The 20,247-nt window shown below is 37.7% G+C and overlaps 1 protein-coding gene across 8 annotated transcripts in view; it reads left to right on the forward strand.

The window, feature by feature from the left end:
* Positions 1–20,247, forward strand: part of FOXN2 (forkhead box N2) — a 96,070-nt gene that overhangs the window by 60,368 nt on the left and 15,455 nt on the right. For all 8 annotated transcript variants that reach the window (XM_053588543.1, XM_053588541.1, XM_053588546.1 and 5 more), the window contains 2 exons: positions 15,024–15,148; positions 18,524–18,588. In XM_053588543.1, the coding sequence (XP_053444518.1) occupies positions 15,024–15,148; positions 18,524–18,588 (190 nt within the window). The remainder of the gene's footprint in view (positions 1–15,023; positions 15,149–18,523; positions 18,589–20,247) is intronic.

The raw sequence follows: 20,247 nt of genomic DNA on the forward strand, positions 1-20,247 counted from the left end.
ACAGCAACCTCCAACTCCTGGGCTTAGGTGATTCTCCTGCCTCAGCCTCCTGAGCAGCTGGGACTACAGGCACCTGCCACAACGCCCGGCTATTTTTTTGTTGCAGTTTGGCCAGGGCTGGGTTTGAACCCGCCACCCTCCGTATATGGGGCCGGCGCCCTGCTCACTGAGCCACAGACACCGCCCGGATTTCTTTGTATTTTTAATTTCTAGTATTTTTTTATTTGACTTTTTAGTAAGTTTCCCTGTCTCTGCTAAAATTCCCCATAGATGCATAAACATATCAATCATATATCTGTATGATGATTTCACTATCTAGTCTATCTCTGGATCTGGTTTTATTGAGTGTTTTCTCTTATTTTTGTGTGTTTAATAATTATGGATCGAATGTCAGGCTTTTTTGGTGAAAGAATGTGAGACACTGAGGTAAATAATATTTCTACTCAGAAATAAATATGTTTCTACTCTGTCAGGTTAGTGTTAACCAGCACTGGTTAGTCTAATTAGTAATTGAGCAGTTTGGTGCTGAGTTGCCATAGTTCCTTCAGTACACCTGTCTTCAGATTCCTACAGAGATGAGCTGATTGATACTTTGTGCTTAGTGTTAGGCCTAGAGTATCAGGTGATTTTTTTTCTCTGTACTCCTGGTACAGCGCCATCTTTTCGCTTGTGCCACATTTGGGAACAGGACAGAAGTAGGATACCTCTCTCTGTGCTCTTTCCTCTCTCCCAGCAATAGATTGCTGTTTTTTATTATCTGGAATAAGGCTCTTGAAAGGGTCAGGGTGGGTTTCTTGGTTCTCCTCCAGTTTTAGTCTTTTATTAATTAAAAAAGTTATATGTATGATATTTATACATATGGCGTGCATGTGAATTGGTATCATACATAGAATGTATGATGATCAAATCAGGATATTTAGGGTGTCTATCTTGAGTATTTATCATTTCTGTGTGTTGAGTACATTTCAAGTTTTTTGGATATTTTTTAAAAATACAATACACTGTCTTGTTATACATCCTCCTCTGCCAGCTATGAAACATTAGAACTTATTCCTTCTGCCTGACTATATGTTGGTACTCATTGAACAACCTCTCTTCGGCTCAGCACCTGTGGCTCAAGCGGCTAAGGCGCCAGCCACATATACCTGAGCTGGTGGGTTCGAATCCAGCCTGGGCCCACCAAACTACAATGATGGCTGCAACTGAAAATAGCCGGGTGTTGTGGTGGGTGCCTATAGTCCCAGCTACTTGGGAGGTGGAGGCAGGAGAATCGCTTGAGCCCAGGAGTTGGAGGTTGCTGTGAGTTGTGATGCCACAGCACCAACCTCTCTTCATCCCCACCCTGTCCCACCCATATACCCTTTCCAGTCTCTGTTATCTGTCATTCTTCTCTTTATCTCTGTGTGGGTCAACTTTTTTTTAGCTCTGTCATGAGTTATTTGTCTTTGTGTCTAGCATAGTCTTAAACTGTCTCTGCTGGCCTGTGCTTCAGGGGTGAAGCATTCTCTGCCTGGAGCAATTTCTCCATCTACTCAATAGATGGAGTCTAGAGCTGTACTCTTTGATAACTATCCATTTCAGCTAGTGGCTGATAGATTGATGTAAGATATTCCTATCACTGTAGAAAGTTTAATTGGGCAGTCCTGTACTAGAGTTCAGGTGAACATCCTGTTTATTCCCATCATGGTAGGTAAACTGCTTAGCCTGAGTTGGATGTCTTGGGCATAAGTGAGTGCCACTCCCTGTCCTAGTGGCAACAAATCTTTGTATCACCTGAGGATCAGGGTATGAGCAGATTTCCTGCCTTTCTCCCAGTGGCACATATCACATTGCCTAGTATCAGTGAAGTGTGAAGAGAGCTAGTAGGTTTTGTACTTTATTCTCAGCAGCAGCCATCCTTTCCCTGCAGCTGAAGTAGGGAAGGTATTTTGCCTCTCCATCAGTGGCAAACTACTTTTGCTTTGCTTTGTGTTGGAGAAGAGTCCAGGGTGTAGGCAGATTTGTGCCTTTCCTACTCAATAGCTGATCTCCATGTTGTGTTCCTTCAGGTCCAAAGCATGGATGAGCTTTGCCTGATATTCTTGCTCTCGCCTCAGACCTTGGCGGGTTCTGCACATCTGTCTTCACCTATGAGGTCTCTCATCGGTCTTGTGACCTGCCTACAGTCTTACTCTGGAGCATCAGATGGAGGCCCATGGGAAAGGGCTGGCTAGTGGATGCAGACTTTCTTCCTGTTGGGAATGCCAGGGATTCTAAACTGTTATGCTGTAGCTCATGCTTGGCTTTTAAGAATTTATTAAAATTTGGGTAGTTTTTTTCTTACCTTCTTTTGTGGCTGTTACTTCTTACATGCTCTCCCAAAGGTAAAACAGTTCATATATGTTGCATCTCTCCTCCAGGGCCCCATTCATACTTTAGAATTCAGTTCATTTAGTTGCCATGCAGCCTTAGCTCTTAGATGGGCTTATAAAAGAAAAATGATGTATAAAATCATTTTTAGCTCTTTTTAGCTTAAGAGTGATGTTTTCTTGTGGCTTTCTGTATCCTGAGTGTAACAGAACTTTCTTTTTTCTTTCTTTCTATTTTTCTTTTTTTTTTTGAGACAGAATGTCACTACGTCACCCTTGGTAGAGTGCTCTGGCGTCACAGTTCACAGCAACCTCCAACTCTTGGGCTTAAGCCATTCTCTTGCCTTAGCCTCCCAAGTAATTGGGACTACAGGCATCCACCACAACACCGGCTATTTGTTTGTTTGTTGTTATCATTGTTGTTTAGCAGGCTCAGGCTGGGCTCCAACCCACCAGCCCCCGTTTATGTGGCCAGCACCCTAACCACTGAGCTACAGACGCTGAGCCAACAGAACTTTCCTATTCTTATTTAGAATAAAACTTATAAAAGCAAGTAATTTTATTTTTAGGTAACTAATGGATTTTCTAGGTGAGTACTGTTCAAACTTGAATATATATACTGATTACCCGAAAATCTTGTTAAAATGTAGGTTCTGATTCCGTAAATCTATGGTGGGGAGTGAGGTTCTCATTTTTTTTTTTTTGTTTAAAATGCCTGATTTCATTTATTTATTTAATATATGTATTTTTTTCTTTTTTTTTTTTATTGTTGGGGATTCATCGAAGGTACAATACGCCAGGTTACACTGATTGCATTTGTTAGGTAAAGTCCCTTTTGCAATGGTGTCTTGTCCCCGAAAGGTGTGGCACACACCAAGGCCCCACCCCCTTCCTCCTTCCCTCTCTCTGCTCTTCCTTTCCCCACCCCTCCCTCTCATTTCTAACAGACTTCCAGATGATCCTAATGCTGCTGATCCATGGACACCTTGAACAGCAAAACTGTAGAACACATCATCATGTTAAAGCTAACTTCAAGGAAATTGTATTGTCTATTGATCTATTGCTATATAAAAAAATTACCCCTAAATTGCATGTCTTAAAGCAATAATGTTTATTTATTTATTTTTTTTATAAATCATAGCTCACAGCAACCTCTAACTCTTGGGCTTAAGTGATTCTCTTGCCTCAACCTCCCAAGTAGCTGGGACTACAGGCACCCACCACAACGCCTGGCTATTTTTAGAGATGGGGGTCTCACTCTGGCTCAGGCTGGACTCAAACTTGCGAGCTCAGGGCAGTCCAGAGGGCTAGGGTTATAGGCATGAGCCAGTGTGCCTGGCTTAGCAATAGCATTATCTGCCTTCTCTGTGGGTTAACAACGTAGCATGACTTAGCAAAATTCTCTGCTTTGGGCCAGGTGCGGCAGCTCCTGCCTGTAATCCTAATACTCTGGGAGGCCAAGGAGGGTAGATCACTTGAACTCACTAGTTCAAGACCAGCCTGAGCAAGAGTGAGACCCCATCTGTACTAAAAACGAAAAACTGAGGCAAGAGTATCACTTGAGCTCTGACACCACGGCACTCTACCAAGGGCGACAAAGTGAGATTCTGTCTCAAAAAAAAAAAATTATTCTCTACTCTGGGTCTCTTATAAGGCTGCAGTCAAGATTTTGGCTGGGGCAGTAGTCAAAAGTTTCAAATAGGAAAGGATATGCTTCTAAGCTCCCTCATGTGGTTATTTTCAGGATTCAATTTCTCTAGGTTGTTACATCAAAGGCCTCAGTTCTTTGCTATGTTTAATGGAATCCTGCTCAGTTCTTTGCCACATGGAGCTCTGCATCAGACATCTAACAAGGAGGCATCTGAGGTCATCAGATCAAGCAAGTGAGAAGATCCAGAGAGAGAATCCAGAACAGAAGTCCCAGTATTTTGTAATCCAATCTGGGAAGCAACATTCCCCTATCATTTTTTGCCCTGTTTGGTTCAGTAGAAGGAAGTGACTTGATCCAGCCCTGCACCTAAGTGGAAGAGATTACAGAAGGATATAAATACCAGGAAGTAGGGGCCGTAGGGTGGAGGGAGCTGCTTGCCATAGTAGTACAAAATTTTTTTTAATGTGAAATGGGGTTAGGGTTCACTTTACTATATACGCTATTTTAAACATTAAGTCCTGTTGAGTAAAATAAAATTTTTTCATCACTTGTCAAAAATGGGAATTACCATGAACAGTGAACGAGCAACTTAAAACTTACAAATTAGGAATTTATTATATTGGCTTTTTGAGCTCAGTATACCTCCTTTCTTAATATATCAGCTGATAGGATCACCTGATCATTGGTGTAAAGACTGTGTAAAGGTGTTTCTCTAAAGAAAGAACTTTTAAGTGATAAATCACTCAACAAAATTATAGTAGTTATCTTGTGGTTCTACTGTGATAATACGTGTGAAATTCTAATATTGCTGAAAGTTGTACTGAGGAAAAGTGTATACATTTTGGAACCAGACTTTAGATCGAGGCATATGGAATTTGGAAAAATATTACATGTATGTGGGGGTGAGAGATTCAGCCAAATAAGAGATATAATATGTAAATAAAGTAAGTGAATTTATTGCAAGTCCAATGTAGGTGAAGTATAGTGGGCATTCTGAGATGGTTCCCAACTTGGAGTTTTAACTTTTAGTAAGTAAGTAAGAAGGTAAATAGTTAACTATAGTACAAAACAGAAAGAAATATAATAATGGCAGCATGAGCAAAAAGCTTACTGATCACAGAGGAGATAAGTGTTACCTTATAGATTTGGGAAAATTTTATGGAAAAGTTGGCTTTTGAAGGGCACTTTGAAGAAAAGAACAAGTTTTCTGCAGGTGGAGATGTATGAAGGGGCATCATAAACCAAAGGGCATTAATACAAGAGCCGTCTGGAAAGTATCCAGCCGTATACTATGAAAAATAGTATTAACAATGGCAGGATACTTTCCAGACAGCCTGCATATATTCTGCATGGAGTTTGGGGCAGTAGTATGTTCCCTATGGATGATGAATATAGGAAAACAGGGTAGAAAAGTAGAGCAATCTAAAATATAAAGGATGGTGACAGCATGCTAAGTTGTTTGGACTTATATTTTGAGGGCAAATCAGTGAAAGTTTTTAAGCCAGTGATGTGAGGGGGTTTTTCTGTATTTGGCTTGTAACAGTGTGAATCATAAGCAATAGTAGAATTTATTTACTAAAGCAGTGTTACAGTCAATAGTACCGCGTAAACAGAGATAGTGTCAATGAAGATGTGGGATTTAAATAGTTGGTAATCACTGCCCTCCTTATGTCTAAATTCATTGAATCCTGTCTTATTCAACCTAAAACTGCATCATGTGATACGATTTGCTCTAGAAATTCATCTTTTCATTGACTTGTACAACATTATACTTAGTTCTCTATTTATTTGCCTGGACTCCATCTTCTACCACTCATTTAAACTTCCGTAGTCACTATTTTGTCTTTGTTGATTCAGTGTTTTCCTGGGTAATGTTATCTATTCTCATAACTTCATATACCATCTTTTATATATTCTAATGACTCTCAGATCTTTCTCCTAAAGTCTAGACCTAAATTTACAACTAATTATTAGATCTAGCTCAGTGGGTAGGATGCCGGCCACATACACTGAGGCTGGCGGGTTCGAACCTGGCCCTGGTCAGCTAAAATAACTATGACAACTGCGACAACAACAACAAAAATAGCCGGGCGTTGTGGCAGGTTCCTGTAGTCCCAGCTGCTTGGGAGGCTGAGGCAAGAGAATTGCTTAAGCCCAAGAGTTTGAGGTTGCTGTGAGCTGTAGTGCCACAGCACTCTACCCAGGGTGACAGCTTGACCCTCTGTCTCAATAATTATTAGATCTAGAACCATCTCAACTTCATTGTATCCAGAACTGGGCTTTATTCTCTTTTCTTCTAGGTTCTGTCTAGGATTCTAAGCTAGAAATCTGAGTCACCTAGAATACTTGCACTTGCACTTGGCAATGCATAATTATTTGAATGTTAAATCTGACAGGAATTTAGATTAGGTATGTGTACTATCCTAATGAACTTCCTTATTTTGTAACTTGAACATTGAGACTTAGAAAGACTTTCTAAGGTTCAAAGTCTTATATAGGTGCAAAGACTTCCACAGCCATGGGTTAGAATCTAGAAAAAACAGTATCCAGGAGCACCTATGAATTCTTAGGAATTGCTTTTTGATTCTGGCTGTTTCTTTCAGTGTCTATCAGAACTTTTGGCCTAGTTCCAGTCTGCCTCCTTTGTCACCAAATTGAAGTATTATATAAATTGAGAAGTCAGCATGGAGGATTGAAATCAGATGTTCCTAGACCCAGTTAGATACATGACTTGGTGAAGTTAGCCCTGCATGCCTCATTGTTGTCCAGTTTTTGAAAAATGAAAACTTTGGCAAATTATATGACATACTAAATAAAATCCAGACTTCTTTGTATACTTATCCTGGCCCTCTCCTATTTGGCCTTTACCTGTCTTTGCAGCTTTTTTTTCTTCTTTACCCCCTGTTACACCCCTACCAGACTACTTGCTATTCCTGTATACTATAAATAGTCTTTGCTTATATTCTTCCTTCTTTCTACTTGACATTTTCCTAATTCTCTGTCTGTGGCAATACCATGTCCTCAAAGCCAGCTCAGAAGCCACCTCTCAAGTATTTCTTGCTTTTGTATTCTATTGCATTTTGTCTATTACTTTTGTATGGTATAGGGAGCCATTGGGTTATGAAAGAGATAGGTTCTGTAGGGTGTTCTTAAGTTGAACTTATGTAAGTTGAAAAGGTACATTTACCTATAATCTGTAATAGCCTCCATTAAGTGAGTCGTATGTCAGTTGGATGTTTGTAACTTATCGTACTGGACTATGTAGAAGCTTTCATTTATAAGTGCAAGTTGTATGTAAGTTGGATGTTTGTAACTTGGGGGCTGCCTGTACATATCACAGTTAGGTACAGGTTTGTGTCTCCCACTAGGGAGGATGTGAACTCCCTGAGGTCACTTACTGAGTTGTCTACCTACTCACCCCCTTCCCTTCAACATAATTATAGCTGGAAGCAAGGTTCATTCTACCTCTCCAACCACATTTTAATGGACCAGGGTAGATCTTCCTCTGAAATATGTGTGTGTGTGAGAGAGAAAAGGAGAGGAGAGATTGTTTTACAACCTTTTTAAAAGCTCAACTTTTTTTAAACTTTAATATATTTTATTTCATTCTCTTTAATAGCTACATGTAAGTGGACATTTCTAATTTTTTGTTATAAACACTGCTACAGTGAAAATCATTGTATTGCTTGTCTGATTTCTTCTAGTCAAATTGTTGCATATTAAAATTTTTAATATACATTTGTATTGTCAGTTTGCCTTTCAGAAGGGCTGAAACAATATATTCTACCCACTAAAAGCTTTTTCCACATCACTTTTTCCATTCTTTGAATAACACTGGGCAGTATCTTTTTTAATTTTCTTCAATCTGATGAAAAGCTATATATCATCATAATTGTATTTCTTTGTTTATTTCAAGTTGGAGATCATTTCTATTGGATTCTAATTCTTTTTTTTTTTTTTTTTTTTTTTTTTTTGGTTTTTGGCCGGGGCTGGGTTTGAACCCACCACCTCCGGCATATGGGACCGGCGCCCTACTCCTTGAGCCACAGGCGCCACCTGGATTCTAATTCTTTTGTCATATAAATTAAGACTTATTATTTGTAGTATATATTTGTTAGATAAGTAAATTTGCTACATAATAACGGTAACATTATGAAGTGTGTTAATACTCCATTTAATCATTTTACTATACTCTCCTAACTAAACATCTGTTGAAGCATTCTGTACTAGATGCAATTTAGTAATTGACTTTAAGAAATAGCACTACTATTGCTATGCTTTTTTTATTCTCTTCCCTTCCTCCCTTCCTTCCTTTTGAAAGAGTCCCCCTCTGTTACCCTGGGCAGAATGCTGTGGTGTTGTCATAACTCACAGTAACCTCAGTCTCTTTGGGTTCCTGTGATCCTCTTGCCTCAGCCTCCAGAATAGCTGCTGGGAATACAGGTGCCCTCCACAATACTGGGCTAATTTTTCTATTTTTAGTAGAGACAGAGACTCCCTCTTGCTGGTCTCAATCTCATGAGCTCAGAAATCCACCTGCCTCAGCCTCCCAGAGTGCTGGGATTACAGGTCTGAGCCACCACACCTGGCTTACTGCTCTGCTCATAATATAGCAAATGCTCATATAATTTACTCTGTACTGTGTATTGTTTGAAGTATAGTTGACCCTTGAACAACACAGGATTGAACTGTATGGGGCAACTTATACATGGATTTTTGTTTCAATCAAATTCAGGTAAAAAATCAGTATTCATGGAATACAAAATTGTGTGGGTTCTACAGGGTCACCTATAGGAATGAGTGTGCATAGATTTTGGTATGCTTAGGGGTTCTGGGACCAATTTCCCACCTATACTAAGGGAAGACTACATTTTATATTTATGAACACATTTAATACTAACTGCATGAGCTGTAAGTACTGTTACAACCATTCTTCTTCAATAGGTGAGGGCATTTAGATAGAACTTATGTATCTTCCCTAAGCTCACACAGCTAGTAAATAAACAGTTGGAATTTAAACCAGTAGTCTGGTTCCATAGTCTATGCTCTTGACCATTACACTAATGTAAAATAGAATAAACACAGAGAAAAAGATGTTTTTTAAAAATTCTAATAGAATCGACAGACCTCTATTAAATTGGTTAAGAACAAAACAGAAAGGCATAGATAGATAATATTAGGAATGTAAAGGGGGTGGCAAGTTTATATGCTGTAAAAAGGGTGATATGAACAATTTTATGAAGGTGTATTTGAAAATTTTGATTACATTAACAATACCTAGGAAAATACAACTTTGCAAAACTAAAGGAAAAGTAGAAAATCAAATAATCCTGTAATTGAAAAAATTGAATTACTAGTAAAGCAAACACACAAAACTCCTCCCTACCCCCAAGAAAGCATCAAAGCCAAAGGCTTTATAACTAAATTTTGCCCAGCAATGACAGAATAAACAGTTCTAGTCTTAAATTCTCCAGATTATTTAATGTGTTGATTTTGACACCAAAATTTGACTAATGACTGTGTGAGAAATGGAAGATCAAAAGGCATTCTTATTCATGAATATAGATGCAAAAATCCAAATAAAATACTACAAAGCAGAAGCCAGCACTATATATTCAGAGTAAGATACATGTACATATATATAGTTCCCAGGCTATATTATTCCAGAAATGTGAGGCTGATTTAATAATAGGATGGGAATTAATATAATCTGTCATTACATATTAAAGTAAAAAATTCGTATTATCATCTGTATGGATGCAGAAAAGGCAGTGTTCAAATTCAACTTCCATTCACAGTAGATTAGTAACCTAGGGATAGAAAGAAATTTTCTTAATCTGATAAAGGATCTCTACAAAGAACCCTACAGCATGCATTGCACATAAAGCGAGTGTTGTACCCACTATTACAGCTAACTCTTCCCTCCCTCTCTTCCTTTCTTTTCTTTTGTTCACCTTTCCTTTTTTTTTTCTTTTTTTCTTTTTGTCCCCAAGAGTGAAATAAAGTTTACTGAGAAAGAGAAAGATAGCTTTACAGAGTCAGAGGAAGGTGTAGGCTTACAGAGCGGGGCCACTTTCTTTCTCCTTTGCTTTCCTTTCCTTCCCTCCCACCCTTCATCTCCTTCTCCTCCCCTCTCTTTTCTTCCTTTCCCCTCCTCTTTTCTCCCCTTTTCTCTCCTTTTCTCCTCTTCCATCCCCTCATCATGTCATTAAATGTGGAGTTGAGAAGATATGTTTATAATCAGAAATATACCACTGTATATAAGAAACTCACGTATCCAATATGAAAATGAAAACCTAATAGAAAAATAGGCAAGAACATGAACAGGCAGGTCCCAGAGGAGGAAACACAAATGGCCAATAAGCATGCAAAGATGTTCATCTTACTGGTAATCAGGTACAAGCAAATTAAAAAGAAAACCTGGTTTTTATCCATTAGAATGCAAAAATATTTGGGTATCAAATTAGGCGAGACATGAGAACATATTGATAGTATTACATCAAATCATTAGTAGGAATGTAAATTAGTGTAACTATTCTTGAGGGCACACTGTAAATAGTTGTTAGAATTTAAATGTACATGTCCTTTGACCTAGCAGGATTCTTATTTCTCATACTTGCACACTAGAAGATGTGTTTAAAAATATTCACTGTGCGGCTCGGTGCCCATAGCTCAGTGAGTGGGGCGCCAACCACATACACCAAAGCTGGCGAATTCGAGCCTGGCCCAGGCCTGCTAAACAACAATGACAACTGTTGCAACCAAAAAATAGCTGGGTGTGGCGGGTGCCTATAGTCTTAGCTACTCGGGAGGCTAAGGCAAGAGACTCGCTTAAGCCCAAGAGTTTGAGGTTGCTGTGGGCTGTGATACCACGGTACTCTACCAAGGGCAACACAGTAAGACTCTTGTCTCAAAAAAAAAAAAGAATATTCACTGTAGTATTGTTTATAATAAAAGTTAAAGAATAATATGTCCAGTGTGGTGCAGTTTGTGATAGTCCTCAAAAGGGATTTGGTCTCGTTCATAATTTTTTTTTTTTTTTTTTTTTGTAGAGACAGAGTTTCACTTTATTGCCCTCCGGTAGAGTGCCGTGGCGTCACACAGCTCACAGCAACCTCCAACTCCTGGGCTTAGGCGATTCTCCTGCCTCAGCCTCCCAAGTAGCTGGGACCACAGGCGCCCGCCACAACGCCCGGCTATTTTTTCGTTCATAATTTTTAAAGGTGTACATATTTATATAATTAACCTGAGCATTTTTGAACGTTCAAAGAAAGGAATTAAGCAAGTAAGAGCTAGAGGATGCAAAAGGATACAGTCTACAACAGTGGTTCTCAACCTTCCTAACGCCGCAGCCCTTTAATACAGTTCTTGTGGGTTGCAACCCTCACAGGTTGAGAACCACTGGTCTAGAATTTGATAAAAAGAGAAACCATCTTATAATAAAAAATACAAGGGTATTTGTAAAAATCGTAATATATTGGGACAAATATTAGCAAGCTATCACCACAAGTGAGGGTGGGAGGGATGGAACTAGTAGGCGATGGTCTATATAAAAAGCAATGGATCATTTTGCTTAAGTGTTTGAGATTTAGAAAGAAGTGCATTGAATACATACGGTTTTTGTTTTTTTTTTTAATTTTTGATACCCTTCTTGAGTCAGTGATAAAATGACAGTATTTTTCTTCCACTTTGTGGAAAGGAAGTAAGTTATTCTTCCATTAAATGTTGGAATTGAATTTGGCAACCTTGACAGCGTTTTTCTCGTGAATAGCTGTAATCCAGAGATGATAACCCCCAAAAGAAAATGCGATGGCAAAGTCCAGATCAAACTGTAAAGTGGTAATGATACCCAAGCAATTGATGCAGCTGCTGGTTAGATTTTCTTCTCCCTATCATCCATACCATTTTTACTTTTCTCAAAAGACAGGTCTAAAAATCTGTTTATTTGTCTCAGGATTTTAAAATTACAAAAGTTAGATGTGGTGTTTTGTTTTGGTTCAGTTTGGTTTGGTTCTGGCTTTGTTTTCAGTGTTAACATCTAAGTCTTACGTCCACTTTTCTAAATTTTTATAAAGCTCAGCTAAAACATTATAAATGAGATTTTAGCTGAGAAACATGGAATTAAAACGTTGCCTAGTTTATGACAATTGTAATCAGTTAACTCTTGTTAATTCAGAGGTTCTAAAAGCCACTGAAAAGGTAGATAGACCGGGTAGGAGACTCTAACAGAGCAAAGACAAAACATTTCAGGAATAATGAACATGGTTTTTTCCAGTTTAGCCTTTACAACTTACATTAAGATAACTCTCTTTAAAGTTCACCTCTTAATATATTCCCTATTTCTTCAAAATCTTCAGTAGTTTTCTACCAAATAAGTCTAGAAGCCTTAGAGTTCCAAAATGCAAAATAGTAAATGAGAGAATACACATTTCCTGTTTCCATTACACAAAAGATTTATTTTGTTACAAGCAGATTTAGTTTAACACAATACTTAATTCTAAAACTATTATTTGTGTTCTGTCATCTAAGCACAATAGCGTAGAGACAGAGTTTTTAATTTCTTAAGTGAGAATTGAAAATAAGTTCCTTTTTGCTGTAAACTCTTAAGCATAGATTAGCAAATAACATAATTTTATCTCTTGTTCATGATAGTTCACGAATAGACTCAGTGAAAGGAAATGCTGCCATGGTAACATGAACCAGACTGTTATTTGAAACCATACTCAAGATACTTAACTGCCCTGAAACTGCAAGTTTTCCATACTTGTTCTTTTAATTTTCTATTTCAAGGAAATAACAATTCTACTGTGATCAAAACAATTTGCAATCCTCTCACAGTAGAATTTGAAAAGTAGACTTGAACTAAATACTTTATGGGAGCATAATCTCAGGAATACCAAAGTAGACCATGGCAAGAATTGTTAAAATAATTGTCGAGTGTATGAAAAAAATTCATGTGTATCTTTTCCTTATAAAACTGAATTAGCTTGTGCATACCAGCAAAGTATATTGTGCATACCAGCATTTTAAAGTTTTATTTCCCTGCCTTCAAAAGACAGTTATCATTTGGGCCAGGTGACTGAACATATATACCTACGTATCCAAAAATACAATTGTAAGACTTAATCTTTTTTGAAAAAAATCAAAATGTCAAATACTTGTTTAGTGTAGGTTATGTGGTATCTTGCTGCTGAACTCCAGCAGAATGTTTCACCTGATAATCTGGTGCGTTTTTCTCTGCATGGCAGTGTAATATGACACCCATGTTTTTTCCCCTATATATTTAAATTGTTAGGAATTAATCTGCCTTATACTCAATTGCTATACTTGAGGTTTTTTTATCATCTAAATTTATTTTATTCGTTGTTATTTACTACCTAGCTTTTATACTTTATTCAGAATTAATTGATTTTTGTTCTTGTTGATTTTTTAAATAAATTCTCTCTGGGAAGTAAAGGGATAGGAATATACTGGTCTTTAACCAACATGTAGTAAAACCTTTTACTATATTCCAGTTTTAGAATAACCTCTCAGTATTCACTTATTTTGCAGCTCTGTGTCACTCGCATATAAATGGCCTTATTTGAATCTCATTACAAGTCAGTAAAATGGCCTGCAATGGAGTTTTATTTTGTGGGTAAAATGTGAATGAGAGGACTGACTCTCGAAGATTAAATGATTTTCCCAATGTATTACATAGCCAATCAATAAACATTGATTAGGATTCCTGTTTTTGAGAATCCATGGAACCAGAGGGTTCTTTCATTATGCCATTCTACTATAAAAATTATGATACAGTATTCAGAGATAAAAGAGCCTCAGTAATAGTAAAAGAGTTTGGGAAATGAAAGGGCCCTGGAGATCAGCACACTAAACTTTTATAATAGAATTTCATACAAGCAAAAAGGAGTAAGGAAACAGGAAAAAAGAAAATTTTATTGTCTAAATAATTGCTAATGTAGTTGTAAAGTGTAACTCAAAAGACAGATTTTTAAAACAGAAACAGCATTATATAAAACCAGAAATTAGTAACAGTTTGAACCTTGCTAATCTTGTTGGAGGAAATTTTGTATATCACATGGTAACTTTTTTTTTTTTTTTACTATTTTTTTCCCTATTAATATGAGGGTACAATTAGGTTACGTTGTTTGTGTTTGTTAAAGTCCAAGTTATAGTTGAGCCCTTCACTCGGGAGGTGTGCCGCATACCCCCAACATTGTGCCCATTAAGTGAGAGCACATCAATCTCCCTCTCTTCCCCTTCTGCCCCACTTGAATTTAATTGTATTTTTCTCTTGGGTGGGCATGTAGTTATTCATCTACTGGTTTCATATTAGTATTGAGTACATTGGATAGTTGTTTTTCTATTCTTCTGATACTTTACAGAGGAGAATGTTCTTCACCTCCATCCAGGGTAATACAAAAGATGTAACGTCTCCCATCTTTTTAATGGCTGCATAGTATTTTGTGTTATGCATATAACATATTTTATGAATCCATTCATGGGTTGATGGACACTTAAGTCGATTTCACATCTTGGCAATCGTAAATTGACCTGTGATAAGCATTCTAGTACAAATGTCCTTATGGTAAAATTATTTTTTTTCTTCTGGGTAGATACCTCGTAATGGGATTGTGGGATCAAATGGAAGGTCTACTTTTAGCTTTTTGAGGATTCTCCATACTTCTTTCTAAAGAGGCTATATTAGTTTGCAGTCCCATCCAACAGTGTAAAATTGTTCCCTTCTCTCCACAATCACGCCAGATCTGCAGCTTTGGAACTTTATGGGTTATTCTTACTGGGGTTAGGTGATATCTGAAGGTGGTTTTGATTTGCATTTCTCTGATGATTAGGGACAATTAGCATTTTGCCCCTACAATGCAAGCAGCCAGCTCCCATGAACATTTGTGTATGTTTTAAAAAGTAGTAGAGGATTTTTCCCCTTACAACTTTATTAAAAGCATTCAGACACTGTTTATGTGTGTAGGTTTCATGTAATTTCATTTTTATGTATTTTATTCTAGGTTAATGGGAAAGGTTCCTTATGGTGTGTCGATCCAGAATATAAACCCAATCTTATGCAGGCACTGAAGAAGCAACCTTTCCCCTCAGCATCAAAGTCTCACAGCCCTCCTGCATCTCCACAAAGGTAAACTGTCAGTGGTGATTTGTAAGATGTCATTGTGTGAAAGAAATTTAAAGTTTTAAGTATCTAAAATTACCTTTAAGCCTAAATTTTTTTTTTTTTTATTTTGAGACAGAGTGTTACTATGTCGCCCTCGGTAGAGTGCTATGGCTTCACAGCTCACAGCAACTTCAAACTCTTGGGCTTAAGCAATTCTCTTGTCTCAGCCTCCAAAGTAGCTGGGAATACAGGTGCCTGCCACAGTACCCGGCTATTTTTTTGTGCAGTTGTCAGTGTTGTTTACCTGGCTAGGCTGGGTTCAAACCTACTATCCTTGGTGCATGTGGCCACCGCTGTAACCGCTGTGCTACAGGCGCCAAGCCTAAGCCTAAAATTTTGAATGTTTGGCAAATTAAAAAATGCTTTGAAGTTTGTTTATTTGTAATGATAGTGCTTTTCCTTACAACTTTCCTTGGCTTTTGTTTTCAATCCACTGACTATTTTAATCACTACCACACTAGAAAAAATATTTTTTTTTCATTGGGGCCATGGTATTTTAGTAGGTCAAGAAAGAGACATAAGGGTTATATATGTTTCATAAGGCCCTGGGCTCAAAACTGCCACAACTCACATGGCAGTTCATGTGGTAATCTTCTAGCTTTCTCATTTTAAATCAAATCTGAAAATTATATGACCTCCTTAAATCTGATTATTTCATTTTCCTTAAAGAAGACTTCAGAATCTTTAAAAATTTTATTGTATACATTCAATTGAGTTGAAAGTGACAGATATTTTAAAGAGTAGTTTGTAATAAATAGATAACTTGATTTTTGAAAAATTTAAAAAGTTTTTAATAAAGTAATTAATGAAAATTTTAAAATGTGTACCAAAAAGTAGAGAGGCAGTTATAAGGAATTCTCAGCTGCAACAAATATCAATGTTTCATAAAATTGTTAACTTGAATTCTTAAAGTATTATTAAATAACTTATAGAGGAGTGGTTGAAACTGAAATGCAGTAAAAAAAACTAGTAAGGCTAAAGTTGAAATGTCAGTAATACATACACTCATCGAGATTTTAATGTTGTTTACTATATTCAAAGATTAGGTGGATCAGTGTAAAAAGAGCTACTGAGTGATTTATCCTTATGAAATGAAACCTGGAAAATAAATTATTTTTATATCCTCATTTGGGAGATGATATTTTCTTTGTTAATGTTGGTGCTTCTGAGTTGTTCTAGTTAATAACACATGTAAGGAACTATGCATTTCTTAAAGATTAAATGGGATAGTTAGCATCATTTTTAAAATGTGAATATATTAGCATCATTTTAAAAATAGAGAATATTTTACTCAGTCTTTGATATGTTGCATTTTCATGTATATAAATATATATTTTTTTCTTTTTTTAAGAGATAGAGTCTCACTTTGTCACCCGTGGTAGAGTGCTGTGGCATCACACCTCACAGCAACCTCCAGCTCTTGGGCTTAGGCAATTCTCTTGCCAGCCTCCCGAGTAGCTCTGACCACAGGCACCCACCACAATGCTCAGCTATTTTTTGTTGCAGTTTGGCTGGGGCCAGGTTTGAACCCGCCACCCTCGGTATATGGGGCCGGCCTTGAAAGTTTAGATGTTAAATAAAGGTGATTTTGCAAAAGCGGGCGGTGCCTGTGGTTCAAAGGAGTAGGGCACTGGCCCCATATACTGGAGGTGGCGGGTTCAAACCCAGCCCCAGCCAAAAACTGCAAAAAAAAAAGATAAAAATGGTTTTATGACCCATTAAAGTTATAATCTTTTATTTTAAAACCTAATTTAAAATGAAACATTTTCTCCTTTGCCAAAAAGAACAGTCCATCTCACATGCTTTTGTGTAGTCCCTTCATATTACATTATGTAAGTCTGAGGAAAAGATTGAAACAGTGTATGTAAAATTGAATAGAAATAAACTTACAATTTGGTTAATAAAACTTTTTTTGCTATTACAAATTCAAAAAAAACAGAATTCTTGGCTCGGCGCCTGTGGCTCCAGCAGCTAAGGCGCCAGCCACATACATCTGAGCTGGGTGGGTTCGAATCTAGCCTGGGCCTGCGAAACAACAATGATGGCTGCAACAAAAAAATAGCTGGGCCTTGTGGTGGGCACCTGTAGTCCTAGTTACTTGGGAGGTGGAGGCAGGAGAATCGCTTAAGCCCAGAAGTTGGAGGTTGTTATGAGCTGTGATGCTACAGCACTCCACCAGTGCTGCAGCTTGAGGCTCTGTATCAAAAACAAAACAAAACAAAACAGAATTCTTCCCCAGAATGTTTTAGTTTCTGGAATTTAAAAAAAATTAAAAACTGTTGTATCTTTCCATGAACCTAGAAAGTTTAATTTTATATTATTATTATCATCTTTTTTTTTGGAGAGAGAGTCTCAAGTTGTTGCCTTGGGTAGAGTGCGGTGGCATCACAGCTCACAACAACCTCAAACTCTTGGGCTTAAGCGATTCTCTTGCCTCAGCCTCCCAAGTAGCTGGGACTATAGGCACCCACCACATGCCTGGCTATTTTTTGTTACAGTTGTCATTGTTGTTTAGCTGGCCCAGGCTGGATTTGAACCCACCAGCCTCAGTGTATGTGGCTGGCGCCATACCCGCTAAGCTACGGGTGCTACCTATATTAATGTTTATTAATAAAGTCGGGGACTTATATGTTTGGTATCATTACCATGTAGTCTCCCTTAAATATTTGTTTTCATTAAATGCTTTCATTTTTTGTGGTAATACCTATATTAATATTATATCAAACATAATCATCTAGTACAAAAGCAAATAGTAACTATTATGTATTATCTATTGTTCCAGAAATTTTAAATGCATTGTTGTTTTTTACCTATTTATTTTTTATTTGTATATTCACGGAGTACACGTTCAGTTTTGCTGTATTATGTTGCATTGTGATGAAGTTCGGGGCTTCAGCTGAATACACTAAAGCAATACACATTGTACCCATGAAACACCTTCCCACGATCCACCCTCCTTAACCACCCCCAGCCCTCTGAGTCCCCATTTTCTATTACTCTACACTCTGCTTCTATGTGTACACATTATTAAATGCATTATTCTTATTTAATTATCACAACAACGCTATGTGGAAGATTTATTTATTCCTAACTTATGGATGAAAGAAACTAAGATTATTTATTTTGTTCAAGAACATCTAAATAGCCATGATTTAGTCTTGGCTCTTTTGCTCTTTCTGCTTTGGCATACTCTTTGTCAACTGAGTAGTGTTAGCAAAGAAAATAAGGTAAAAATAATTTGTTTTTTTAATGATACAAATTAGCTGTATTTGTGCCTAAGTTGTATAAAAACAAACAAAATGTTTATAAGTCCATTTGTCTTTTTTCTTTATTTTTCAGTGGTTCTTTATCACCTCACTACTTAAGCTCTGTACTTAAACAGAACCAGTTGCGAACCCTCAAAGGTATGTGTGAAGATGAGTACAGTTACATGCCATGTAACAACATTTCAGTTAGCAATGGACTCAGCGTGTGATGATGGTCCCCTAAGGTTATAATAGAGCTGAAAAATTCCTATCATTTCAGTGACATCTTAGCTATTATAATGTCGTAGCCTTACTCAGATGTTTGTGGTGATGCTGGTATAAACAAACCTACAGTGCCTACAGTTATATAAAAATATAGTATATACAGTGATATATAGTACTTGATACTAACCAATGACTATGTTACTGGGCGGCGCCTGTGGCTCAAGGAGTAGGGCGCCGGTCCCATATGCCAGAGGTGGTGGGTTCAAACCTAGCCCTGGCCAAAATCCAAAAAAAAAAAGACTATGTTACTGATTTATGGATTTATTTCTTACTGTTATTTTAGAATGCACTCCTTCTGCTATTAAGGAGTTTAACTGTGCCCCAGGCAGGTTCTTCAGGAGGTATTCCAGATGATAGTGTTGTTATCATAGGGGGTGCTAGTTCTGTGGGTGTTATTGTCCCTAAAGACCTTCCAATGGGACAAGAAGACAGTTACAGGATATAAAGAAAAAAAATATTTTTGTATAGTCATACAGTGAGTTTGTGTTTTAAGCTAAGTAATACTACAAACAAGTCAAAAGGTTACAGTAAGCTAAGGTGAATTTATTACTGAAGAAAGAAATTTTTTTCGTAAATTTAGTGTCACCTAAGGGTATAGTATTATAATGTATACAAGAATAATGTCGTAGGCCTTCACATTCACTCACCCCTCACTCACTCACCCAAGGCAGCTTCTAGTCCTACAGGCTCCATTCGTGGTTAGTTGCCCTATACAGCAGTGAAATTTTTGATCTTTTTTTTTTTTTTTTTTTTGAGACAGAGTCTCACTACGTTGCCCTTGGTAGAGTGTTGTGGTATCACAGCTCACAGCAACCTCAAACTCTTGGACTTAAGCGATTCTCTTGCCTCAGCCTCCCAAGTAACTGGGACTACTGGTGCCCACCACAACGTCCAGCAAATTTTTGTTGTTGTTGTTGCAGTTGTCATTGTTGTTTAGCTGGCCCAGGCTGGGTTCAAATCCACCAGCCTGGGTGTATGTAGTTGCCACCTTAACCACTGAGCTACGGGCGCCAAGTCCATTTTTAATCTTTTTTACTATACCTTTTCTATGTTTAGATACACAGATGCTTCACACTGTCATGATTACCTATAGTATTCAGTATAGTCACATGTTGCACAAGCTTGTGGCCTAGGAGCAAATGGGTCATACACACACTACAGCCTAGACATATTATAGGCTATGCCATCTAGGTTTGTGTAGCACACCTTATGATATTCACACAATGACAAGATCATCTGACAGCACATTTCTCAGAATGTATACCTATCGTTGGACAAGCTTGGTGGCTCACGCCTGTAATCCTAGCATGCTGAAAGGCCGAGGAGGGTGGATTGCTTGAGCTCACGAGTTCAAGACCAGCCTGAGCAAAATCCTGACCCCGTCTCTACTAAAATAGAAAAATTGAGGGAAAAGAATCACTTGAGCCCCAGTTTGAGGTTACTGTGAGCTATGACACCACAGCACTCTACCCAGGGCAACAGCTTGAGACTCTTGTCTCAAAAAAAAAAGAATGTATACCCATTGTTAAGTGA

Source organism: Nycticebus coucang, chromosome 4 (genome assembly GCF_027406575.1).
Source record: "Nycticebus coucang isolate mNycCou1 chromosome 4, mNycCou1.pri, whole genome shotgun sequence".
Classification (NCBI taxonomy): Eukaryota; Metazoa; Chordata; class Mammalia; order Primates; family Lorisidae; genus Nycticebus; species Nycticebus coucang.